This window comes from Engraulis encrasicolus, chromosome 11 (genome assembly GCF_034702125.1).
Source record: "Engraulis encrasicolus isolate BLACKSEA-1 chromosome 11, IST_EnEncr_1.0, whole genome shotgun sequence".
In the NCBI taxonomy this organism is placed as follows: Eukaryota; Metazoa; Chordata; class Actinopteri; order Clupeiformes; family Engraulidae; genus Engraulis; species Engraulis encrasicolus.
Genome location: NC_085867.1, coordinates 36,738,221 through 36,765,720, shown reverse-complemented (window position 1 = coordinate 36,765,720; position 27,500 = coordinate 36,738,221). Strand labels below are relative to the sequence as shown.

At 45.9% G+C, this 27,500-nt stretch overlaps 1 protein-coding gene across 2 annotated transcripts in view; it reads right to left on the bottom strand.

Moving 5' to 3' along the window:
• Positions 1 to 27,500, bottom strand: part of megf10 (multiple EGF-like-domains 10) — a 142,859-nt gene that overhangs the window by 52,760 nt on the left and 62,599 nt on the right. For both annotated transcript variants that reach the window (XM_063210543.1, XM_063210544.1), the window contains exons 6-9: positions 18,786 to 19,032; positions 18,320 to 18,440; positions 17,623 to 17,759; positions 721 to 933 (exon numbers count right to left, since the gene is read on the bottom strand). In XM_063210543.1, coding sequence (XP_063066613.1) covers positions 721 to 933; positions 17,623 to 17,759; positions 18,320 to 18,440; positions 18,786 to 19,032 — 718 coding nt within the window. The remainder of the gene's footprint in view (positions 1 to 720; positions 934 to 17,622; positions 17,760 to 18,319; positions 18,441 to 18,785; positions 19,033 to 27,500) is intronic.

Here is a 27,500-nt window from a genome sequence, read left to right as displayed (position 1 = left end):
AAGTCCCATTTTTCGTGGATATTGCCTCTAGTAATGACCAACAACTTCTGTTCATGCTCAGTCTTTGCCACTTACCATAGTTTAACACAACACTATTCAAATTGTATTAAAAAAGACACCCTACCTATGACGATTCTCCTCTGTGCTTTCACCCAAATGAGTATGGTGGGTGCATGACAGATGTCCAACTTAGTGAATGGTACGTAGAGAGACATCATCCCTTAACTGAACGCCACAATGCAGGTAGTCTAACCAAAACGACTTTCCTTGCCTAAACAAATCTTCACCTGTATGGTTCAAATCCCAAGAATGTAAACCGTCCAGTTATATTCAAGACTCCTAGTTCTTACTGGTGTCGACCCAACTGTAAATTCACTGGGCTGCCACCTTTGCTCTGACACCTGGAAGAGCAGCAACACTCACTGTAACACTATTGCTATGATTCTCCTCACCTCAATCAGCAGCAGCAGACCCATAGCTCTAGACAAAGTAGAAGTGACGAGTATGCTCAAAGCATAGGCACTCTTAAACTCAAGAAAGTTTTAGTTGCTATCTTTGGATGTCCGATTTGTGGCATGGTGCAATAAACTTTTTAAATAAAAGAGGATAACCTACAGAGTACAATCTTGTTTAGTTCATATTATCAATTCTTAACTACAATCTTATTTAGTTTGGTTTTCCCCACCTGTTGGGCTAACAGGAAGTGAGTGGTGGTCTTACCTGCGCGTGTTGTCGTGGTGACAGGGGCACTTCCTGTCGCACTTGAGCCCGTAGACGCCCTCGACGCAGAGGCGCACCTCGCAGCGGTCGCCCGTGTAGCCCGGCTCGCACAGGCACTCGCCACTGATGTGGTAGCACTTGGCACTGTTCCCGCAGCGGCACGTCTGGCGGCACTCCACGCCGTACGTGCCAACCGGGCACTGCTCCTGGCACCTGGGGGAGGGTGAGAAGAGCGGGTTGTAGATTTAGAAATGTACAATGAAGAAGGGGCACTTTATGCCGTACGTGCCAACCGGGCACTGCTCCTGGCACCTGGGGGAGGGGGAGGAGAGACGTTTGTAGATTTAGAAATGTACAATGAAGAAGGGGCACTTTATGCTGTACGTGCCAACCGGGCACTGCTCCTGGCACCTGGGGGAGGGGGAGGAGAGACGTTTGTAGATTTAGAAATGTACAATGAAGAAGGGGCACTTTATGCTGTACGTGCCAACCGGGCACTGCTCCTGGCACCTGGGGGAGGGTGAGAAGAGGGGTTTGTAGATTTAGAAACATGTAATGAGGGAAAGGTACTTAACGTTGTACGTACCAACCGGGCACTGCTCCTGGCACCTACAGTACGTACACAGTAAAACATACTAGTGTTAATAAAACTTGAACTTAAATCAAAAAAAGAAGGAAAAGGAGACAGCTTTTTGTTTGAAGAAAATACCTTGAAAAGAACGTCGCACACTCGGAACTTCATGCAGTTACATTCAATTCAAGATGACCCTGATGAAGGCGTAAGCTGAAACGTTGGTCTCATTAAATGTAACTGCATGAAGTTCCGAGTGTGTGACGACCATTCTTTTCAAGTTGAGTCTAATTGTCCAGCGTACGCACCTTAGACGATGTGCGTTTACTGAAAATCGAAGAAAGACTTTGAAGAAAATACCTTAAAATCACTAAAATCAATGTGCATTGGATCTTTAGGACTTCCACCTTCAACAAGGAGGCTACTGTTTGAACCTCACATTTTGGAGATAGTCACAAATAAGCTACAGTACGTACTGAAAGTATTGAAAGAGGGAGATGGAAGAAGAGAGGAAGAAAGGGAGGAGTTTGGGGTCGTATGTTGCATCGGGGGCTAGGATTGGAGTAGTGCAGTAATTGAACATTTAGAGTGGGCCCCACGATGGAAAAGGTTGGGAACCCCTGTTGTAGTGGGATGGTGGGGTTGAGGAGGGGAGGAGAGGAGAGAGAAAAAAAGTGAAGGCGATCGGTGGAGAGTGACTCTCAGAGCACGCTCACTGCTGTGCCTGCCGGTGCCAAAATCAAGCACCAGCTACCAACTGAGACAGTGTCAGTCAAAGCAGCTGGAAGCGAAGACCAAAATGTTGTTTGTCTGGACCACCCGCAATTACGCTATTACAAAAGGAGAGGAACATACATCAAAATATTATGAAAAAGCAGCTACAGTGACTACCCGCTAAGTATTAAAATATTTAAAATGAAAAAAAAAAATATTGAAATGGGACTACCATCATTTGCGAGACAGATTGAGAGCACACAAATCACACATTCTGACAGCCGCAGGCCCAGCCACAGCAATAATGGGAAGACAGAGAGGCCGCCGGTGTTGTATTGTATTGTATTGACAGAGCCCAGAGCTGTCAGAGACTGCTGGCACAGAGTCGGTCTCCAGCACAGTGTACTGGATAAAACAACTCTGTCAAACAGCTTGATGGACATGGTGATAAACAAGACCAGCAGCGTCATACTGAAGTGTGGTTAGACAAATGGACAATACAGATATAAATACCATACCTTCATTAAAATAAACCAGCACAGCTTATGACAGAAAAACAAACCATTAGGACTGTTGGCAACGCCAGCTATAGAGAAGTGAAATGAAAAAGTAAACTGATAGGAAAGTGTCTAAAGGGTAAAGTGTAACAAGCTGGAGGCAGAGTATGAGAAATAGACTGATACGTGAGAAATGGGCTGTTTTCTGAGGAAACTTCCAGAAATACGGTACTCTCCTTAAGTGTCAGCTTCTCTACCGACAAGACGACACTCCAGGCACCCTATCAATTACTCTGCAACTTTATGAGGTACAAAGTGAGAGAAAAGATAAAGACACACGGAGGGTTTCTTATTATCGTAGCCCATCTGACCGCACTTTCGGGGAAAATAAATCAAGCTCCCTCCAAATGATAACCGTCCAAAAGTTCTACTCTAAACTAAGCCAGGCATTAGCTCCCCTTAAAATACAGGTCGCAGCAAGGTGAGCAATCCAATTACACAGATATCAAAGAAGCCAGAGAGAAAATGGCCCTTTTGGTGACATGAGAGGGGAAAAAAACACAAAATAGGGGTCAGTGCTACATTTTGTCCAAACAACAAGAAACCGAACGCAGAGCGCATTCAAAACAACCTCGGGTTGATGAGGGCTCTTCAAAGGAGGGGGGCTCTTGGGGACGTAGCATGTAATCTCCTGGCGACTGTGGGCGCGACTGTTTGCAGATGGCATCATGAGAGGGTGGTGAAATGCCTCAGCAGATTAGCCCCTGGGGTAAATGTGGAGGGAGACGGGGGGGTTGGGGGGGGGGGGGGTAAAAGGGCAAATCAGCACCGCTGACTCAAACCTTCTGTTGTTTGACAGATAAGTATGGGAGGAGCTTGCTTACGTATTCTATTCTATCCTATTCTATTCTTTCCTATTCTATTCTATTCTTTCCTTTCCTATTCTATTCTATTCTATTCTATTCTATTCTATTCTATCCGATCCTACTCTATTATGTCGGTGAAGATTCTCATTCATCCAAGTTATGTTATCAAAAAAAGGGAAGTTTCAAGGTACACTGTGAATATTATTTTTAGCCATTTCTTTCCAGAATTCAAGCTGCCAATTCAGAAATGTTACCTTTTTCATGAATATTCTAGTTTTCATTATGAGAAATTGCACTTTTCATATATGAAAAGTGGGATCTTCTCAATTTCCGCCATTTTGAATACCTACTCTGGTGACCATACTGTAACGTGACTGTTCTTCTTTTTTGGCGCTCACCAAATTTTTCAAGCTCCAAAAAGAATGCTTAAACTTAACTGCTCTGATTTGATTCTATTGTAACGCTACTCTATTCACTTGCCTTGGCCAGACACAGCATAAAAGGATGCTGAGGAATCTCTGATGAATTTTTCACACTCGTCCGCCAGGTTTCCTGATTTAATGCCTCTGCGCCACGTTCCAGCGTATTGTGTTAGCAGTAAACGTTTATGTGTATTTACGAGGGGGGTCTTTAGAAATAGCATAGCACTGACAATGAATAACAACGTACAACTTTTCACACTTAGGTAACAAAACATAGGGAGAGTGTATCAGTGCATCGGAAAACAATGTGAGAGCTTGCACAAGGGAGGCCCGTGAGGAGTTGTTTTGCGAGTGTTAAATCAGCAACAATAGTTGGTGCAACAGCATATAAAACACATTTTACTGTGGCAAGTGGCCTGTTTGAAGAGCCACACAAGCAGCCAGAGTTGTATTCTGGGCATTCCTAAGAATAGCAGAGAGAGAGGACGTCTGGGAAATGGTGGAGAGAGAAAATGGAATGCATATTATACAGTTATACATGCCCCATGCAACCAGATATGTGTAAGAAAAACAGCATGGCGAAAGGAAGGACAGAAACGTATGTGTTATGTGTAAGTTATGTGCAAACCCTGACAAAAAAAAAAAACGTCCTCTTACTGTAAGTTCCACAGTCATATCGCTTACGCTCCCAAAGAGCTAAGACAGAAGGGATGGATGTGACAGGGCTTACTGGCTGATGGACATATTTCTCGCTATCACTCATTCCCTTTCCCTCTTCCACCTCTTATTTCCCCCTCTCTCATTATTTCAGGTTTTTGAAAAATATATAAATTCAGTGGGTCTATCACAAGGGGAAAATCACATCCTATAGGTTTACAAGGCACCTTTCCTATGTCTCTTTCTATTTCTCGTCCTGCCTTACTCCCTATCTCTCTCTCTGTCTTTCTTTCTTTTCTTACCAGTTCCTTACTGGTCTACTCAGTATCTCCCCATTTCTCCTTCTCTCTCTCTCTCTCTCTCTCTCTCTCTCTCTCTCTCTCTCTCTCTCTCTCTCTCTCTCTCTCTCTCTCTCTCTCTCTCTCTCTCTCTCTCTCTCTCTCTCTCTCTAAGTTAGCCACTCCCGCACGATCAGGCTGCTTGCTTGGTTCATTTAACATTTGAAACCCCATCTGAGGGAGACACAGCTTTCGGAGCCAAGGTTGCCAGTTTGGATGGTTTTCCGCCCAAATGGGCTGCTTAGGACGATCACCTGCGGGTGAAAACATTGTATACGGTGGATTTTTCATGGCCATACAAATCAATAGAATTCAGTCTAAATTGGGTGGCATTCAGAGCAGTTGGTTTTTGAGTATTTATTAGGATTAGTCACATCTGGCAACCCTGATTAGAGTCGTGCACTGCTCCAGCAGATGGCTTCTGTCAGAAGGCTTTTCCCAAAGCTTGTTTTTTCCTCTCTCTTCTCCTCTGGTCTTTTTTGCCTTGAATTTCTTTTTTTCTCTTCCCTTTCAAACCACTAGCAGCTGTAATGTTACGGGAAAACAGGGAAGGGATGGCACGCACACACAAACACCCACACACCCAACTAACGCAAGATACACACACGCACACACACATACATACACACATTCACAAGGTCCTCTGAGGAGATGGGGATGACCATGGAAACAGTGGGCATGCAAACACATGCGCGCGCACGCACGCACGCGCGCACACACACACACACACACACACACACACACACACACACACACACACACACACACACACACACACACACACACACACACACACACACACACACACACACACACTAAAAGTTCCTGGTTCCTCTGAGGGGAGGGATGGTCGCGGGTGTGAAAAGTTTTGCACGAGAGGTCACGTCATTCTTCCGCAACCCTGCAGTCTCTGTTGCCATCGTCAAGTACTGTATATCAAGTGTCAGGGAGTACAAGTGCATGCCCACTCTATCTTTACTGCATCTTGCTACTGTATCTATGGCTGTACAAGCGGCAAAAGTGGAGGAGAAAGAGGAGGAGGAAGATGAATATGGAAGAGTTGGAGCACGTGAAGGTAGAGGAGAAGGTAGAGAAGGAGGAGGAGGACGATGAGGAGGAGGATGGAAGTGGAGGATGGAAGAGGAGGATGGAAGAGGTGGAGTATGTGGAGGTAGAGGAGAAGATAGAGAAGGAGGAGGAGGAGGAGGAGGATGGAAGTGGTGGAGTACGTGGAGGTAGAGGAGAAGATAGAGAAGGAGGAGGAGGACGATGAGGAGGAGGATGGAAGAGGAGGATGGAAGAGGTGGAGTATGTGGAGGTAGAGGAGAAGATAGAGAAGGAGGAGGAGGACGAGGAGGAGGATGGAAGAGGAGGATGGAAGAGGAGGATGGAAGAGGTGGAGTACGTGGAGGTAGAGGAGAAGATAGAGAAGGAGGAGGAGGACGAGGAGGATGGATGGAAGAGGAGGATGGAAGAGGAGGATGGAAGAGGTGGAGTACATGGAGGTATTAGAGAAGGTAGAGAAGGAGGAGGAGGAGGAGGAGGAGAAGGAGGAAGAGGAAGAGGAGGATAGAAGGGGTGGAGAAGGAGGAGATATAGTAGAAGGTAGAGGAGGAGGAGGAAGAAGAGGAGTGGGAGGAGGATGGAAGAGGTGGAGCCCGAGGAGGTGGGGGAGAAGGCAGCGGTGTCCCCATCTTGATCTTAGTAAGGTGCTGGGGGGGCAGTAACCAGGCCCCGCCCTCCTAGTGACGCAACACCTTCGGCGTTGCAACTAGTCAGGTCAAGAGCAATGCAAGTACTTTCTGAGTTCCCGAAAATACGGGAACTCCTTTCACTTTGTCGGGAAGCAAACAACCATAAGTAAACCAAAGGAGACAGGTCAACCATGCCGTTTGGGAAATGTTAATTGTTATGCTCTTGGTCAGACCAAGTCTTGAAGAGATTTGAACGTCAGTGATAGTGGGGCAGCCTGCAGTGGCGAGGTGGTGGATATGGAAATGGTAGGATGAAGATGTCTGCAGGGAAAAGGAGGAGGGAGGAAGAGGGGATGAGGAGGAGGAGGAGGCGGAAAAGGGCGGTATATATTGAGGTGTGACATAGCAGACAGTAAGGTCTTGGGGAGGGGAAGCAGAGGAGGAGGGAAAAGAGGAGGAGGAATGAAGAGGAGGAGGAGGAGGTGGTGAAAGCGAATGAGGAGGAAGGGGAGGATGGGAGGAGTAAGAGGGAGAGAAAGACGAGGCTGAGTATTGAGTATGGTGAAGTGGTATGACCAGCAGCGAGGAGGGCGGAGGAGGGGGTGGCCGGCGGTATAGGAGGAAGGTGGAGGTCAGTGTTGCCAGATTGGGCGGTTACCCGCCCGATTGGGCTACTTCAGATGGCCGTCTGCGGGTAAAACCGGGGAAAATGGGCCATTTGGCGTTTTTTTCTGCCATTTTGGGCCCATAGTAGTCAATGTAATTTGCTGAAATTGGACGGAATTTAGCACATTTTGGCATTTTTTGAGAACCTTTTGGGCAGGATTTGATCAGACAACACTGGTGGAGGTGAAGGAGGAGGTGGCTTGGCGTGGCATGGCAGCAAGGTACCCAGGTAGGAAAACAGAGGAGGAGGAGGATTGAAAAGAAGGGAAGAGGATGTGATGAAAGGGGTGAAGGCGAATGAGGAGGAGGTGGAGGTGGAGGTGGTGGTGGCCTGGGCAGCAAGGTCTTCAGGAAGGGAAGGAGAAAAGGAAGGAAGGAGGAGGAGGAGGGATGAAGAAGAGGTGGAGCAGGAGGAAAGGGTGAAAGTGGCGGAGGAGGAGAAAGAAGGGAGGTGGATGTGATGAAAGGGGTGAAGGCGAATGAGGAGGTGGAGGTGGAGGTGGAGGTGGAGGTGGAGGAGGCCTGGCAAACCAGGGGTGAGTTTCTCAAAAGGGAAGTTGTTAGCCTGTTAGCAACTTCGGTAGTTGCCAATGGGAAAATGCATTGAAAGCAACAAAGTAGCTAATGTAGTAAGCAACTTTGGTTTAGAGAAACACACCCCAGGGCAGCAAGGTCTTCAGGAAGGGAAGGAGAAAAGGAAGGAGGAGGAGGAGGAGGAGGGATGAAGAAGAGGTGGAGCAGGAGGAAAGGGTGAAAGCGGAGGAGGAGGGGGAGGAGGAGGAGGAGGAGGAGGAGGAGGAGGAGGAGGAGGAGGAGGGGGAGGAGAAAGAAGGGAGGTGGAAGCAAAGTAAGAGGCAGCGGTGAAAGAGTGAAAGGCGAATGATGAGGGAGAGAAGGAGGAGGGGAGAAAGGGGGAGGAGGAGGAGGTGGCTTGGCATGGCATGGCGTGGCATGGCAGCAAGGTACCCAGTTAGGGAAACAGGGGAGGGAGAATAAAAAGGAGTGAGGAGGAGGAGGCAGTGAAAGAGGTGAAGGCGAATGAGGAGGAGGAGGAGGAGGAGGAGGATGAGGAGGAGGAGGAGGAAAGAGTGGAGGAGGAGGAAGAGGAGGAGGAAAGAGTGGAGGAGGAGGAAGAGGAGGAGGAAAGAGTGGAGGAGGAGTAGGAGGAGGAGGAGGAGGAGTAGGAGGAGTGGTGTGGCATGAAAATAAGGTCCCCAATTTCAGGCCCCGGTGCTGCTGCTGCACTGCAGTGACGTGCGTCTCCCTCCACCAAGGCCCTTATTAACTCATATAAATGCACTCAGGCTGCTATTCCTGTCGCTTCACGGGCTGGCCTAAGTATATGGTGCGCGGTGGCTCCCTGATACTGGTAATTACTAGGCCCCCAGTACCCGTACCGGGCCCCACAGCTATGACCCAGTGGCGCTGAGACACCGAGGCAATGACTGCCTGAATGACTGGACTGACTGACTGACTGGCTGTGTGACTTAGTGACTCACAGAACTGGGACAATTTATAAGCAAAAATGCTTCCTTGCCCTGCTTTCTAGAAATGGCTTTTTTCAGGCGCATACACAGTAAAAAAAAAATACAGTGTTCATTTAATACTTCATAGAGAGTACTCTGGGACCAAATACTGTACACTCCAGAAGATGTTGAAATACTCTATACGTGTTGAAATAACACGGCATCTTTCTACCGTGGAGTATACATAAGCCAACACTAGCCTTGGACACTATATCTCACATGTCACCTCTTTTATGAACTGACTTACTGACCCACAAAACTGGGAGAAGAATTTATATACATGAGGTGTCCCTTGCTCTTATTTCTACTGTAGACGTGGCCCAATGTGGCCCTCCTGGACACTATTATCTTCACTGACTGACTAACAAAGCTGTGAGGAAAATGTATACTGTGGGATCCCTTACTCTGCTTTCCAGGAATTACTTTCTAGAAACTCTAGCTTTTCTTCTCCTATTATGCAAACGAATGCATATGCTGACTTGAGCTGTCATCATCATAGTCAATTCCAATCAAGTCATGGTTGCTTTCCAAGCACTTTGAAAACAACAGCTAGCCACTTGGAAGATCAACATAAAATGAACAATAAAGACAACCCAACAACATATCCATGCTGCATCGTATGCACCAGGTCATAAAATGTGTTTTAAGGTGACACTTGAAGCACAGAGTCGGTTTAAGCACTATGGTGCTATGGTTTCTGTTCTCAATCACAATTGTGTGCAGCTGTTGCTCTGAGTTCACTTCATTTTGTGAAACTATAATTGAATACGGCATGTATCACTCTTTGGCATGCTTCTTCTGTAATTTGATTTATATTGCAAATTTCCCATACAACAACAACATGGCTCAGATCAAATCACTGCAAGTATTTTGCCAAAATAAAATGAAATAAAATCATGATTAAAAAGAAAACAAATCACATGTCATGAGTTGAGGGAAGTGGCCTGGTTCTTATTTGTTATTAGAGGCCTAGTCTTCTCTCTCTCAGAAATTGTATCTCTAGTGCAGTGGTGGGCAATAATTATGGCCACATTGGATTAAGAATATTGGTTGAAGGCCCAGATTGTATGGAATTGTACAGTACAGTCACCTACTGTATAACCTACAATACCCCTAACTTGGGTTGTCATTTTAAGAGTGTTGCGTGAGCATTACTTTGTACAAAGTATTTAAAAGTTGCCTGTCTTGTAAAGACTCTGTGGGCCACATGCAATGGTTTAGAGGGCCACATGTGGTCCCCGGGCCTGAGTTTGCACACCTCTGCTCTAGTGCATCACGTGCTGTGTGTGTTTTTAACCTGTCTCTTGAACACTTCTCGCTCGTTGGTGTAATGTCCTCATGCCTCCAATATTTGTCGACATAAGCACACGTCACAGTTAAATGCCACTGAACGCAAATATTATTACCAAGTTGTAAGGTAACGTGAAGTTAGTATGTACAGTATGGAATTAAAATATTTTTTGTAATGCCGTAGTGTTTTAGTGATGCTTTTTTCCCTCTTAAAGCTTTTCCCAGATGGAACAGAGTGCAGTAAGCTGATTATGATTTGCATACCACCTGACACCGTTGACTGTTTGGAACTTACATAAGTCACATCCCATAACTTTTCCAGGTTTTCCATGGCCGTACAAACCCTGAATAATGAAGTCTGAAAAATTAGCACACATCCATACTATATCTGAATTTCATTATTTCTTTTTTCTTTTACCAAAACCACAACCCACAAGACGAGTCAGACACAGGACTTCCAGTGCCCCCCACACACAGATATTCAATTACGTCCGAAATTGAATCTTTGCAATCTCTCACCACATCTGCAGCGAGGGAAGTTTGGCCATTGCTGCAGAGCGAAGTGGAAATACATCATTTGTTTTTGCTCTGCTCTGCTTCGGGAACAGATTGTTAACAAAAAAATGGTGCAACCCCCCTGTGTAGAAGCGAAGGTTGGGGGGTGGCAGCGGGCTGGGCATTTGCCCCAGTGGCCCAGGGCCCTCCCGTATTGAAAGTGGGGGCCCTATCTTACCTTGGCAGGCCCTATGGTTGGGCCCTATCAGTGCTTTGCCCTGGGGCCCAATGTGCAAATTGTTCCGCCACTGCCCCTCTGGCAAGGTCGTAGTGAGAGAGAGTCTGTGGAAATCCACCATGACGCTTTTCCCATTACACAGCCCATCCGTCTTCACAGGGACCTGGCACAGGTGGCACGGAGGATACGGACGGGCATGGACGCCAGGACACGCAGAGCCTGGGGGTAGTAGGGTGGTGGTGTGTGTGTGTGTGTGTGTGTGTGTGTGTGTGTGTGTGTGTGTGTGTGTGTGTGTGTGTGTGTGTGTGTGTGTGTGTGTGTGTGTGTGTGTGTGTGTGTGTGTGTGTGTGTGTGTGTGTGTGTGTGTGTGTGTGTGCGTGCATGCGTGGGTGCGTGCTTGGGTGCGTGCGCGTGTGTGTGTGTGTGTGTGCGCGTGGCTGTGTGAGTGTGTGTGTATCTGTGTGTGGGGGTGCAGTTTTTGCAGGTGGCGAGGTGACGAAAAGTATAATATGGAAAACATTCGCTGGCATCGCTCACTTGGGGCAACAACAAACATGCTCCATGTACTTGGCAGGAAGTGCAGAGATGCAGAGTTGCTATGCTAAGCTAAAGAAAGCTGTGAACACAACCATTTCTGTCCAGTTCAGAGTGTTGAGCTCAATGTGAGAAAAAGTGTTACGTAATATACTATCACCAAGTTGTTCTCTAGCCTTCAGAAGCAGTCTTGAACAATTCTGGATAGATGAACAGATGTTTTTTTCAAAACTGGTTTTGCAAAGATTTCCCATTTGAGTGAATCTTCAGTCGATGCAAAATTTACTAGTGACCTCGTAATATGTGCTGCTAGCTAAAGCCTGAAGGATGGCTTACACACCAATAGGCTACATGTGCACCCGTGATTGGAGCTCGCTTACTTGCCAAATATGGTAGTGGTGCACACATCCAAGACGCAAGTGCAGAACAAAAGGGCCAGACAACTGTTAAAATGAAGTTGAATTTCCGCCCACTTGCCCCCATTTAGCTTTTTTTTCCTTTCGACCAAGTGAGCGTCTTCATCAGACTTGAATCAAGACAAGCTTGGCTAGACTGACTTGGTTGTGAAATGATCTGAATCCCTGCAGGAACTATGTATTTGTACCATTATGTGTTAATGGCCTTTTAGTGCAGATGGGATCGCTGGCGATCCAACACCCTTTTTCCTCAAAAGACTGCTACGACAATGCCAATAGACTTAAATAACAGATTAACCATGTGAGACACGCCCCCTACTATAAATTTTGATGTTAACAAAACGACCAAGTCTTAATGTCTTGCCAAAGGCTCTGTGCACTGTCATAGTGGCGTAGTACTATGGTAGTAAAAGTTTTTCAGTGACTATCACAGATTTCCAGGGTAATTGCGTGCATTAAGGGGCTACAACTTGGTGATACGATTTTGGTAACAACAATAGAGCAGTGGTTCTCAACATCTTTTGAATAAACACCCCATTGACCTCATCACAAGCCTGCCAATGCCCCTCTTAGTATTAAAAAAATAAAATGAACTAATGCCCCGCCAATGTCAACTAAGCACCACACCTTCTCAGCTGTATCCTAATGCCCCATTAGGGTTCCCCAACGCCCCCTGGGGGTCGGTAGAGCCCCCGTTGAGAAACACTAATAGAGGTACGGTAGCCTACGGTCTGAATGGGTTAAAGGCAACAGTCCCAGAGGTGGTTGAGGTTGTCTGGAGGAGGCTGCTGCCTTCCCATCTCCCATCTTCCTGCTTCCCGACGGGGGTGCTGTGCCGTCGCAACCACTAACTACACAACTACAACTCATCCCTCAATGAGGTCTGGACAGCCTCCATGATTCCAGAGAGAGAGAGAGAGAGAGAGAGAGAGAGAGAGAGAGAGAGAGAGAGAGAGAGAGAGAGAGAGAGAGAGAGGTGGCTCTCTTGCCATCTCACTGCCTCTGCATGTGGGTAAACAAACAAACACACACACACACACACACACACACACACACACACACCCACACACACACACACACACACACACACACACACACACACACACACACACACACACACACACACACACACACACACACAGGAGTCAGCTCGCTTCCTTCCTCTTCCCAGAGCCACAAGTAGCACAGCTGTTTTCAAGGCAACACTCCCTCTCATTCACTTTCTGAGTTTCTCTCTCTGTCTCTGTCTCTGTCTTTGTCTCTCTCTCTCTCTCTCTCTCTCTCTCCCTCTCTCTCTCTCTCTCTCTCTCTCTCTCTCTCTGTATGTGCCTGTGTGTGTGGGTGTTCCTCACTCAAGTGTGTGTGTGTGTGTGTGTGTGTGTGTGTGTGTGTGTGTGTGTGTGTGTGTGTGTGTGTGTGTGTGTGTGTGTGTGTGTGTGTGTGTGTGTGTGTGTGTGTGTGTGTGTGTGTGTGTGTGTGTGTGAACGCGTGCGAACCAGCAGTGTGGGAGAAAAGAGTGCAAGAATGTTCAGATAGGAAGAGCAAGAGGTCAACCAGTGACAAGTGTGTAAATTGTGGAGTTGATATATGCCACTGCATCTTAGCCACACAGAAGCAAATGTACTCTGCCCAGCAACACTTCTGCTTCATTCAGAACCTTCAGGAAATGTGTAATATATACGTATTGCAGAGTGAAAAAAAACCTAAATGTCATGTACAGTATTTGCGTATATGTACACAGACTCAATGGGTCTTTATATAAAATCTCTGAGTCATACAGTGGTTTTGCTTTTTTTCCAAACCCCAAAATGCCGTGCCCAAAACACCTACAGGTCAGCAGAGTCATGCGTTCGGTACATTCAGACTGAGTCAGAATGAGTCAAGGGAAAATAAAAATAAATATCAATAAACAAAAAACGCCTTTACCCACTGACTGATCAGTAGAGGTTTAAACTGGGACTTGAGGCTATTGGGGTGGTAGGAGGTGTCAGTGTCAGTCTCTCTCTCTCTCTCTCTCTCTCTCTCTCTCTCTCTCTCTCTCTCTCTCTCTCTCTCTCTCTCTCTCTCTCTCTCTCTCTCTCTCTCTCTCGCTATTTCTCCCTCTTTCCAGGAGCTGAAAGGAAGTGAGTGTAAATACACATCTGACCGCAGTGCTCACACACGCCCACTTATCCATCCATCCATCCATCCACACACACAAACACACCCAAACCCACGCCCATGCCCAGATTGCCCACTGGCGGATGGGATGGCCCGGCAGGGGAGGGTGCATGTGACTAGTGACATTTTTACGTTAAGAGATGTCAGTGGGCCCAAGTGACTACTTTAGTAAGTATATACAACATCAATTATTTTGTTTTGTTTTGAGAATGAGAATGAGAATTCTAGAATGTCGTATTCTGTGGATGGGTGGAAAGACTCTCACAAGGTGGATAAACTCTGTGAGAGGTTTTAAAGGGACACTGTGTGAGATTTTTAGTTGTTTATTTCCAGAATTCATGCTGCCCATTCACTAATGTTACCTTTTTCATGAATACTTACCACCACCAGCATCAAATTCTAAGTATTCATTATGACTGGAAAAGTTGCACTTTTCATACATGAAAAGGGGGATCTTCTCCATGGTCCGCCATTTTGAATTTCCAAAAATAGCCATTTTTAGCTGCAAAATTGACTGTACTTGGACCATACTTGAAAATATTTGTTTATTACTTAGTAAACTTTCATGTAAAGATCAAATTTGGCAATAGGCAGCCCAGTTTCAATGAGCAGCATAGTTGCAGTACATTTTTTGACCATTTCCTGCACAGTGTCCCTTTAAAGAGGAGGGTATGAGCTCAGTTTACTGAGGTGTACCCTCTACTACATTATGACACTAGAAAAAACTTTCTAGAAAAACACAGGGTGGAGGGAACTTTAGGTGGAGGGAAGAAGTGGAGGAGAGGTGAGGTGGAAAAAAGAGCTGAAGTGTTGGAGTTGTAGAGAAGGGGAAGTGAGAGAACAGTGGTGAGGAGGAGGAGGAGAGGTGGAGGAAAGAGCGAGAGAGAGTTGGAGTTGAAGAGAAGTGGAAGGAGGAAGGGAGAGAGCGGTATTGAGGAGGAGGGGAGCAGTAGAACAGAAGAGAGGTAAAGAGAGTAGTGAAGAGAAGTGGAAAGAGGACAGGAGAGGATGCTGTTAAACGAGGAGAGATGGAGAGAGGTGGATGGAATGGGTGTGGCAGTGTGGACAAGGACTGTTTCCTGAATGGGCTATAGGGCACAGGGCCAGGGGCCCAAGAGCCAAGGGGGCCCTGAAGCCCACACCTCCACAATACAAAAAAACCCACTTAATTAATTGGTCTATATTTGTGTCTATATTTTCACATTTTCTCAGGGAAGAAACCCCCAACAACAGGGTCCCTCTAACATCTTGATTAGACCCCCAAATCCTTTGAAAACTCGCAATGGAATAGGGGGATTGCGCTTTCTTGTTGTCTGGCCCAGGGGCCCATGGAGCGCCATAATCCGCCCCTGACGGTGCCAGTGTAGTGTAGTGTGGTGTGGTATAGAGGTTTGTATGAGCTGCAGACAATAACAGTGCCGTTTTAGTTTGGGCACCGGCATGGGTCCTGGACTCCTGCCTGTGTTTACTGTGTCACTAGGTTTCTGGCCCGACCCTGTCGACCCAGCAGGACAAATGACAGGACTGAGAAGCGGACCAAAAGCCACAGGGCTCTACAACGACCAGTGACAAAAAAAAAATGGGGGTGACTGCACAGAGGTTGGGTGACGGCCGAAGGGGCGGGGGGAGGGGAGTCTGATGGTGAGTGGAGTGGGCAGTCGAGGTTTGGTTGTCGTGGAGACGGGTAGGAAAGTTTAAACAAGAAGCATTGAATGAAGATTTTTGTTTTTAGTTATAGTAACCTACCTACGTAACAATTGGGTCAAGGTTATATTTATTCAGAAATCCTTAAAAACAAAATCTATTCAACCTGGGCCGGATTAATGCATAGGCTAGATATTGCTACAGCCTACTGAAACTCACTTAGGTGAGTGTGCCCTTGTATGCACACAAGTGTGTGTGTGTGTGTGTGTGTGTGTGTGTGTGTGTGTGTGTGTGTGTGTGTGTGTGTGTGTGTGTGTGTGTGTGTGTGTGTGTGTGTGTGTGTGTGTGTGTGTGTGTGTGTGTGTGTGTGTGTGTGTGTGTGTGTTTGTTTGTGAGTGAACCCATTCAATTGTAATCCTGTGGTGTCATAAATTGCGAACAGTTTGCATGCTGGTTTGATTGCCTTCTGGTGGGCTCCCTGTTATGTTGACCTTATTGCTGCGTTTTTTGTGGTTGGCACGTGTGCACACACACACACACACACACACACACACACACACACACACACACACACACACACACACACACACACACACACACACACACACACACACACACACACACACACACACACACACACACACACACACACACACACACACACTCCCCTCTCCATATTGTCCACGTGCCGTGCTAAAGTAGGCCACTGACCTCACACTCTGAGGCCAATCGTTGCGTTGATCACTGACCCTGATAATTACCAATCTGTCCAATCAAAGCAATCTATCCGTGCCGTGTTGAGCATTGATTGGCTGCAGTCCGACTGACCCAAAACAGTAACTGAGACGGCAGCTTGATCATTGTTCGTTGCTTGACTGTTGTTGCTGTTCACTTGTGAATTGCTTTTGGTGTTTGCCAAATGTAAGACAACGTACAGTAATAACAAATGAAAATGAAAAAAAAATGTATACATAATGAAATGAATAAAGGACTGAAGCAAACTATTGTCCATGACCACCCACGAATACACTGCTGCGGTTGTGCAATTGTAAATTGCTCTTGGTGTTCTGCCAGGTGTTAAACAGTGTAATATAACAAATAAAATAAAAAAGACATTTTTAAATGTGATTAAATGAAAGTAAGTAGATACAATGGTTCATACCCACACATGAATGCACTGGCACAAACTTGTTTTTTACAATACATCTGCAAATAAACACAAAGCTTCAATTGTCATTTGTGAAGCTCACAGATACACTGTACCTGGCAGCTATATTCAGCTTACTGTAATAAATACAGTAGTGTTGCGTTATTTATATGGCATATTCAAAGCTCTCGGGACACAGGCCTTGTGATAATGAAGCATGTACTCACATGTACTCAGGTTGCCAGGTTTATGGGTTACACATTGATAAATTATGACTGGAATTGAATTACAATAAAAACAAATGGAGAAGATATTAGAGGCGGGTGGCTCAGGTTGGCAATGGCCAGCTGCCAAGGTGTGTGTGTGTGTGTGTGTGTGTGTGTGTGTGTGTGTGTGTGTGTGTGTGTGTGTGTGTGTGTGTGTGTGTGTGTGTGTGTGTGTGTGTGTGTGTGTGTGTGTGTGTGTGTGTGTGTGTGTGTGTGTGTGTGTGTGTGAGCGCTCGCGTGCGTGTGTGTCTGTGTGTCTCTGTGCACGTGTGTGTGTACACCTCTGAGCGTGTGTGTGTGCACATGCACACCAGTGAGTGTGCATGCATGTGTGTGTGTGTGTGTGTGTGTGTGTGTGTGTGTGTGTGTGTGTGTGTGTGTGTACTGTGTGCGTGTGTGTATGCATGCGTGTGTGTGTGGGTGCGCGCGTGCGTGTGTGTGTGTGTGTGCGTGTGTGTCTCACCAGTGAGTGTGCATGCATGTGTGTGTGTGTGTGTGTGTGTGTGTGTGTGTGTGTGTGTGTGTGTGTGTGTGTGTGTGTGTGTGTGTGTGTGTGTGTGTGAGTGTGTACCTGTGAGCGTGTGTGTGTGTGTGCACGCACACCTGTGAGTGTGCATGCGTGTGTCTGTGTATGTGTGTGTGTGTGTGTGTGTGTGCATGAATGCGTGTGCGTGTGTGTGTCCGTTTGTGTGCGTGCATGTGCGCGTGTGCGTGTGCGTGTGCGTGTGTATGTGTACATGTGTGTGCGTGCCTGTGCCTACCTCTCTCCGATGTAGCCTGGGCTGCAGAAGCATTGGCCACTGGCCGAGTCGCATGTGGCCCCATTATGGCACTGGCACTCCTGACTGCAGTTCCTGCCAAAGCGGCCGGCGGGACAGGGCTGACCACACACCATCCCCTACACAACACACACACACACACACACACACACACACACACACACACACACACACACACACACACACACACACACACACACACACACACACACACACACACACACACACACACACACACACACACACACACACACACACACACACACACACACACACAATAAGTACATGAATACTATGCACGTATGTAGTAGTACAGAAGAGTACAGTAGAGTAGAGTTGAGTAGAGTTGAGTTGAGAATAGAAGGAAGGAAGGAATGAAAGTAATGTACTATATGTATGCTTATGTGTTTAAAATGTACTATACATATGTATGCTATGTGTTTGTGTTACTGTAAAACTGTATGTCTGTGTTTATATGTGTGCGTTGGTTTCCTAGTTTTGGGTAGGGTGCGCACATCCAAAAACACTTGTTGCAGTTGCCAGACAAAAAAATCAGATAGTTGAAAAAGGTAGGTCTGCACACTGCCGATGAGCTCCAAAAATAAACTTTATTATTTAAAATGCAACGTTTCGATCACACTGGATCTTCATCAGGCATATGTGTGCGTTGGTTTCCTACCATCCATCCGGCAGGACAGGAGCACTCCCCGGTGACGTGGTGACACACTCCTCCGTTCTGGCAGGGACAGCGCTCCTCACACTGCTGCCCATGCTTACCAGGCGGGCACAGGTCCTCACAGCTAGGAGAGGAGACATGGACAGGGGACATGAAGTATTCATACACACACACACACACTGCTCCACCTACGTGCACATACACACACGCACGCATACACGCCCACACACATGCAAGCATGCACATGCGCACACAACGCACGCGAATAACACTAAAAATCTAACAAGAACACAAACTTGGTCCAACCAGCACAGTCAGCTGATCATAACACACAAGTACACAGATCTACTGGTTACTCGGATAAATTACCTGTGTTGGAATTAAACTTTGTTTCTTTGATTTTTTACTTTTGCTTTCGAAATCTGTGCAGCAAGGTACATGTACTACGTATGTGGTGTTGTATACTTACAAAGCGCCGGTGTAGCCCGGCGAGCACGTGCACTCGCCGGTGATGTGGTGGCACCGGGCGCCGTTCTGGCAGAGGCACTTCTGCTGACACGCGCCGCCGTAGGTGCCCGCCTCGCACTCCTCCTCGCAGCGCCAGCCGCGGTACCCGGGCGGGCAGATGCAGGCGCCCGTGATGGGGTTGCAGAGCGCCCCGTTCTTGCACTGGCACCGGTTACTGCAGTGCGGGCCCCAGTGGGTACTGTCACATGCTGGAGTAGGGATAGGGGTAGGGAGGGATAGAAGAGAAACAGAGGAGAGATAGGAGACAGGGAGATAGATAGATAGATAGATAGATAGATAGATAGATAGATAGATAGATAGATAGATAGATAGATAGATAGATAGATAGATAGATAGATAGATAGATAGATAGATAGATAAGGATGAGAGAAAGGACAGGGGGCAGAGAGAGAGAAGAAGAAGAAGAAGAAGAAGAAGAAGAAGAAGAAGAAGAAGAAGAAGAAGAAGAAGAAGAAGAAGAAGAAGAAGAAGAAGAAGAAGAAGAAGAAGAAGAAGAAGAAGAAGAAGAAGGAGGAGGAGGAGGAGGAAGAGGAGGAGGAGGAGGAGGAGGGGGGCAATAAATCAGAGAGTGGTAGATGAAGAGAGACCGTCAGCATTTCAGATCCATAACCCTAACCCTAACCTAGGTTATAAAAACGGTCTTGTTGTCAGTAAGTCCTTGATTATGATAACACGCTAAGATGAATATACTCTGTTGTTAGCTTTTCATAAGCCATATTTCTTCAAGAGCAATTTCTCCTCTGCCTGTCTTCATTCCAAAGGATTCTGCACATGCATATACTATCTCTATGGACATGATGTCCATGGCAGGTTAGTGGACCCTTTATTAGTAAAATATACAGTCCTTCCACAACACAATTCCTCAGCTTATGAAAAAACAGAGCATGGCTTTCAAAAACTTCCAAAAAAGGCCTCTGAAAACTTGACTTTATCTCAGGTCAGCATAATGTTCTTGGGACCTCCTGGCACCGTGAGTTAAAATTTGATGACAGCACAGAAGATAGTGTGTCCTACAACCCGTTCACATGAAGTTATGACTGAGATAGGAGGAAGGCTCCCTGACATGGTTTATGTGCCAAGGCCAGAACATCTTCCCTTTTGGGGGTGTAACCTACATAAAAAAACCCACTTCTTCCTCTTTGAACTTATGTTATGGCAGCTATAAGGTGCATATTACAGTTATTTATATAGTTACATTATACAGCACATATAACAAGTAAATATACAATACGATACAGTAAATACAGTTAATATACAATACAGTATTTACTTGGGCCTATATGATACATGGAAAAATACAGTACAGTAACTGTATTAATAATAATTGTCAAATATAGGTATGTCTTGATTGCATTGTATGCCTATGTCCTTCAAGTGTCGGAAGAAGGCACAAAACACCAAGCTCTGTTGCTGAATCCTCCATTTCCACATTCTAGAATCTAGATACCATTCCAACAGCTGTTGAGAAGATCATCTTCACTCCCGTTATGTCATGAGAATGTGCATGGGCCATTTTTCTAGTAACAACATATTGAACCACTTAGTGAATTTTGACTGAAAAATGTAAACATGTAATATGATAAACGTTCTAAATTCCAATGTGCATATGACTTCTAATGACAAAAAAACCCCCATTGTATCATGCGTTTGAAGCAGGGTATCCCGACAGAAGTTGGAAACTATTTTATATTGGCCCAAAACGGTTCCGGCAGGAAATCACTCAGAACGTTATTGGAAACCTCTGGCAGTCATCGACCGTAACCATACAGTACCATTGGAAAGGACGACCTTTTATTTTTTTTTGGTATGGGTGTATATTTGTGTGCAGGATGGAGAAAGCAGAAATTGAATTATGAGGCGTGAGCTGTCAGTGCCTGGGTGAATGATGATTTATTTATTTGCGTTGGGTCTACACAACATCTGCTTGGCTTGAGTCACCACCTCAAAGTCAGGCAGCTGCGTTCCTCCGTTTGGAAACGATGCTAGACTGCTCTGCACTTAGCCGCTAAGTGAGGGGCTCGCGGCTACCGCTAAGCCATGCTAACATAAACCTGTGGTCGAGAGGGGAGGGAGGGAGAATAAAAAGGCTAGTAGAGTAAAGCTGCCTAGCGTGTGGATGAAGCCATCCAGAACTTTTTAAACAACAGCGACCAGAGAGAGGAGGTGAGGTCAGATGCAGTTTATTTTTGGTGCTTCAAATTAAAATCCCTCTAACCCCTCGAAGGCCACATAATAAAGCTAGCCAGCCCAGCACTACCATGTAGCTGGCCAGCGTTTGTTTTTTTTTGCTTTTTTTGTTTAATCTATTCCACCATGTCTCATGCCCGGTTGACCTGTGCACCCTTCATCTCCGAACTAATAGCCTACTCTACTTAGCCAAACACACCAAAGGGGAATAACCACTGGGACCTCTACGACCACAAGTTTACCCAATTAATTGTTACTATTCTCCAGGAGCCCATAGTCCTCTTACTCTCTGTTGGAAGTAAAAGTTGAGGGAAACATCTGGCAGTGGTGAGGGGAAACTAAGCTACAGTCAGGTCTTGATGGAGGTGGTTAGGCTCTCAGGGCCTACCAAGTCATCCATTTGTTACAGTCGCCTGGCAACAGCTTCCACCCAGCAGACTACAAAACAAGGAAGGTGTCAAAGCATATGTGGATTGGACTCACTAGAGACTGGGAAGTAGCCTGTTGGCATGGCGTCCACACATTTAGTACAGTAATTAACCAGACATTCTGTTAGTATTTACATTTTGGGAAGGAGTCTGTGATGAACCAATAAGAGGGAAACATGACAAGTTCAACCGTGTGCGTGTGTGTGTTTTTTCATTTACTTTAGGGTTTTCCCAGGGAAGAGGCCAGGTGGGGTTTGTTTGAGTGAGAGTGCAGGAGGAAATTCTACTTTTTTCTCCCCCTACACCCCAAGATAAGTACCATCTGCTGATTAAGCAGAGCAAATTCAATAATGTTTACAACCACCCGAGTCTGAGCAAAAAGAAAGAGACATAAGAGAAAGTGTAGGAAAAGAAGCTCCACTCACGGTAGGCCTATTCTCACTGTGCAACAGCAGCCAAATATCAAGTACAATGGGACTTCATAGGGAGTGTGGTGAGGCTGTTCTAAAATGGCTATGGAAACACGGCGGTCCAAAAGTCAACACGCTCCCCATGATATTGCTCCTGGTACCAACTCATCTGTCACGATCACGTCTATTGTGCCTGTGTTGACTAGGATCATCTCTCCCAACCTTCACGAAGCAAGTAAAGGCTCTCCTCATTTGTTACTGTTTAGTGTGCTGGTGCCTGAGCTGCATTTGTTTTTCTCGCCTACATCATGCACTATGTAGCAAAGAAATAAACATTTCACATAGAGCCTAAAGCCCACCACACACCATTTCTGCCGAAAGTGAGGAGCACTGCTCTGCCAACATGCGACTCTATCAATTTCCATTTCCAACAGCACACACCGGCAGCGATGTCTGTCGACGTCGACTGTTGATTGCGATTCGGGTCTACAGTTTGTCAAGTCCGCTTGTTGAAATCCATTGTTAGAATCGATTGTTGGAATCCGCCTGCTACTATGCTTATTTCCTAAATAAATTGTCGGAGTTGAAAGCACTCTGCAACTCTGTCATGTACCGATGTGAGTACACAGCCCTGTTTTAGTCCATTCACATGTGTACCTGCTCAGAATGTGCTATTTTGACTTTCTCTCTTTAACACGATGGCAGCATGATGGCTGAGCCATACGCTACCATTAGGCCTGACATCACTGGCCTCTATGGTGGCCTGCCTCGTCAGCCAGCTGTTCACCAACGTGGCCTATCCTGCCACTACACATGATGTCACTGGGGACGGGAGAGGCTGTGACAACCGAAGGCCGTCTGCCAAAATCATTAAAAAAGTTAAGTGAAGGGCAGCACTTCCTGTGTGTGTGTGTGTGTGTGTGTGTGTGTGTGTGTGTGTGTGTGTGTGTGTGTGTGTGTGTGTGTGTGTGTGTGTGTGTGTGTGTGTGTGTGTGTGTGTGTGTGTGTGTGTGTGTGTGTGTGCGTGCGCGCGCGTGTGTGTGTTGCTTGTGTATGTGATGGTGTGTGCATGTGTGTGTGTGCGGGTTGAGTGCCATGGGGTAACTGCCATGCTACCATGTCAAACCACACGCTACTGCTTTTCTTGATTAAAGCAGGTTGAAAGTTAATGAGAAGGCCGACTCTCAACTGTGTGTGCGTGTGTGCGTGTGTGCGTGTGTGCGTGTGTGCGTGTGTGCGTGTGTGCGTGTGTGCGTGCATGCGTGAGCGTGCGAGTGTGAGTGTGCAAGACTGTGTGTGTGCATGTGTAAACAATATGTCTGTGTATGTCAGTGTGCGTGTCACGGCGCCCTGTTAAAGCTTGTTACGCATACGTCCACGCGGGATTGCTGACGCACTTTGCAACCCCCTAGTTGTGTTGGACCTTCTGATTATGCGGTTATTTCAATTAGTCCCCTGTAAGGTAAGAAGGCCCAGCCTTTACGGGTCATGTCTGCTTCACCCCTCTTTCTTTTATGGATTCTGCTGTTCCCCTCAGCCCTCTGCTCCGTATTTTACGGTTTATTTTACAGATGGAAGAGCGGGCCAGTAAACATGCTCAGCTGCTGGCTGGTTGGTCGCGGTGAGACAGTGAAACTGTGAGACTTTGAAACTGGAACTTTGCTTGAACCTCGCTTCAGTCAGTTCTTCATGCAACATCCAAAACCTAATACAGAGAATCAGTGATTCTCAAACTGTGGGTCCGGGGACCACTGGTGGGGCCTATAGGTATTGTGGGCCTTGAAATAATTTTCTAAAAATCTAAATAATGTTTGTGTGCGTGTCTGTTGCAGTTGACTATTTATTTACTGTAAGTTGTATTGTTTATGCAGTGTTATTGGGTCCCGAGAGATGGGCCCCGAACATTTGTGAATATTTCAAGTGGGCCCCGAGATGGAAAAGGTTGGGAACCCATGCAGTAACTGATTGGTGTCTTCAGGGATTCAGGTAGGCCTATAGTCAGGAGTGCATAGATAAGGTTGCATTTCCCACAGCTAAATAAGAAAAGCAGCATCCCCTTTGCAGTAATTATGACCTTCCTATGGACTACAAATCACTACACTGGTGAGAATGTGGAGATCTAAAGCTGTGAAGCTCCTTCTGAAATACATGAAATGAAATATAGAGGCTTTGAAATGCAATTACTACATCATGTTGCTTGTACTGTATGTAGTATCAGCTGCCCAATAGCCAAAGTCAGATTCAAAGCTCAATGAGCTTTACAGCTAAATGCAGCTAAAAAAGTGTTTCTTGTTGCACGTTTTATCACACTTTGCAAACGAAGATAATCTCATTAACACTCGATAATTGCTCATTCAGTGGACGCTTAATCTAAAAGGGCCCATTTAATGAAGAGGGTAATGAACTGGACAGCAGCTTGAGGGGAGACGTAATCTCGATACCAATCGTACCCACTCCAGTTAAGACCATTCTCCTCACTACGCTCTCCTCTAATAGCTATCCAGGAGTACGTGTAATTAACACCTTAAAAGGTTGAGTTTTATTTTTTCAGTATTGAGTTATTTTTTCAAGTATTCATTAGGGCTTTAAATTGTGTACTTTTTATAAATGAGTGGGTAGAACCACTTAATGTAAATCCGCCAGTTTAAATCATCAACCATAGTAGCCAGTGCTTAGCATAAATTCAGAACCAGGTAGGTTAAGCATCCTTCTCGCTATACGTATCCCTGTGTCCATCCACAACCTATTTTACCATTAGGTGAACGCTAGAAATGGATTCTGAATGGTGTTTTCCAACACACATTCTCACACGTGCAATGAACAGTGATTGACTAATTTGGCTTGGGTGAAAGGGAAAGCAGGGGGAAGGAGAGAGAGGAGGAGGGCAATGCTGGGGAGAGCAAGGGATGAGAGGCACAATACTGTATACTTGGACAGGAGAGAGGTAGCGTGGTGCGGAGGGGAGGCAGGGCGGTAGTCTTAGCACTGTTATTGTGCTGCTTGTGTAAGTCGGGTACAAAGACTTTGGGTAAAAAGGACACCACACGCACACAAATGCACACACACACACACACACACACACACACACACACGCACGCACGCACGCACGCACGCACGCACGCACGCACACACACACGCACACACGCACACACGCACACGCACTCACATTGAGGACATAATAAGCCCTCATATTCACCATAATGTCTTGGTAGTGCTTCTGTTTTTGTGTGAGTCCTGACCCAGATAAAGAGCATGCCCACAAATAAGCTCTCTCTCAGTCCTCTGGCACAGGGAGAAACATGCCTCACCTATTGTTAAACAGTTTAAGACGCGCGCACGCGCACACGCACACACACACACACACACACACACACACACACACACACACACACACACACACACACACACACACACACACACACACACACACACACACACACACACACACACACACACATACATACACACACACACACGATTGGTCAAGGACAGGGAGGAAAAAAACTGAACTAATCATTCAACTAATTGAACTAGCTGAACTAAACCACCAAAGATCAACTCTAACCATCAGTAAGAAGCAAATACAGGAAAACAAGTACTGGAAATCTTTGAACACAACACAAAACATACAATATATTACTGCTGGGAATTAAATATATTACATGACGAAATGATGCTGCTGTTGTTGCCAGTTGGCTCAAGTCATGGCAGCAAGACAGAAAGAAAGCAAGACAGAAAGAAAGAAAGCAAGACAGAAAGAAAGAAAGAAAGAAAGAAAGAAAGAAAGAAAGAAAGAAAGAAAGAAAGAAAGAAAGAGAGAAAGAAGAAAAAAAGGGAGAGAGAGAGAGAGAGAGAGAGACAGAGAGAGAGAGAGAGAGAGAGAGAGAGAGAGAGAGAGAGAGAGAGAGAGAGAGAGAGAGAGAGAGAGAGAGAGAGAGAGAGAGAGAGAGAAAGAGAGAGCATGGGCCAAATTGGGCCATTTCTGTAAACAAACCCCAGCATGAACTTGGAGTAGAGTAGAGAACTCTCAGTGACTTCCATGTCAAAAGTACTTGATCAAGGACATGGGGTATTTCAAAAGGCTGCTTCTCCCTAACTGATCTCATTCAGGTAGTACTGTAAATTAATTTGCTCCAAACCATTGGCAAACCCAATCGATTCTAAAGAGTCCAGCTCTTTGGTCAGGTAGGTATAATAATTAGGTCTTTGATGTTCAGGAACACAGTATGATTTCATGCAGAGCCTCTCTTACAAGCTTTGTTGGTACCAAAATGGTAATGACCAAGTCGTTAGCCTGCTACTTAAGACTCTCTGTAATGGTATTGCGATTCTGTAATGCTATGATGTAGTTTTTCAGCACACTGTGAGTTGGCTCGCAGGAGATCTTATCAGCACCAAAGGGCTACTCAATAAACCACATGTCTTGTTTCAAGTTCCCAGTACTCTTTAAGTTATCAGTTCTTTTATCTATGTTTCCCTGCAGTTTGCAGCATGGTAACTATAACAATGTTCACAATGATTTATTATATTTAATGAACTCATTATTTCATTTGCCAGTTATTTTGTTTATTTGGGTGCCAATTTATTTCTTAATTTCCCGCTTTGTTTGCTCACCATCCATTTACACTTGGAGCTATTTGTTCAAAAATATGGGTGTACTGACCTTATCAATCTCATTCGAAACTTTCCAGCTATGTTTCTTTTTTTTCAAATCACTGAACACAACACAATTTCCTACACTCTGACTCTTCCCTTTAATTTGACTTCCTTCCACGGTGATGCGTTTCGTCCTTGTGTGACCAGACCTCAGGGGGGGATAAGACCGTTTTGATTGCATCCTGAACAAGGAAAGACAGGATGTGTATAATCTATTCTTCAGCATCCTCCTTCCTCCCATTCCTCCTCCTCGTCCTCCTCATTCACCTCCTCCATTCTCCTCTTTGCTATGGCAACACCTAAGGCATTCTAACCACTGATTCTAACCAATACCGAATGCACATCTATCACAACATGAACACTGAAGAAGAGGTCATTGAGTTCACTCATGTTGTATCCACATTCATGTTTGATATCTAGCATTGTCAAGCATGTTGTCTGTGCCCTGATGCATTCCAGGGCACTACTCCACACAGTAACATCCTAGGGTCATTGTCTCCCTTTTAGCCACCCTTGATGGCTCGCGTTGTCTGTGTTGTTTTGGAACAAAAGTGCCCGACAGCAGCACCAGTCTGGCGTCTAGTCTACAGTAGAGAGCTGATCCACCTGCTCTCCTCCTCACTTCACTTCACTTCACTTATCTTCTCTCCTCTCCTCTCCTCTCCTCTCCTCCCCTTCCCTCTCCTCCCCTCTCCTTCCCTCTCCTCTCCTCCCCTCTCCTCTCCTCATCTGTCCTCTCCTCTCCTCTCCTCTCCTCTCCTCTCCTCTCCTCTCCTCTCCTCTCCTCTCCTCTCAGTCCCAATGAAAGCAGAGCCATCCTATAAAGTGAGGGGATACTTGTAGACAAAGCCCCTGCTGTGAGTCTGCACTCTCAACAACCCTTCTGGGGGAAGGTGAAAGTGTTTGTCTTTTCTTTTTTTCCTATCTTTTTTCATGTCTCTCTCGCACAGACATAAGACTTGCCCACCAACACCA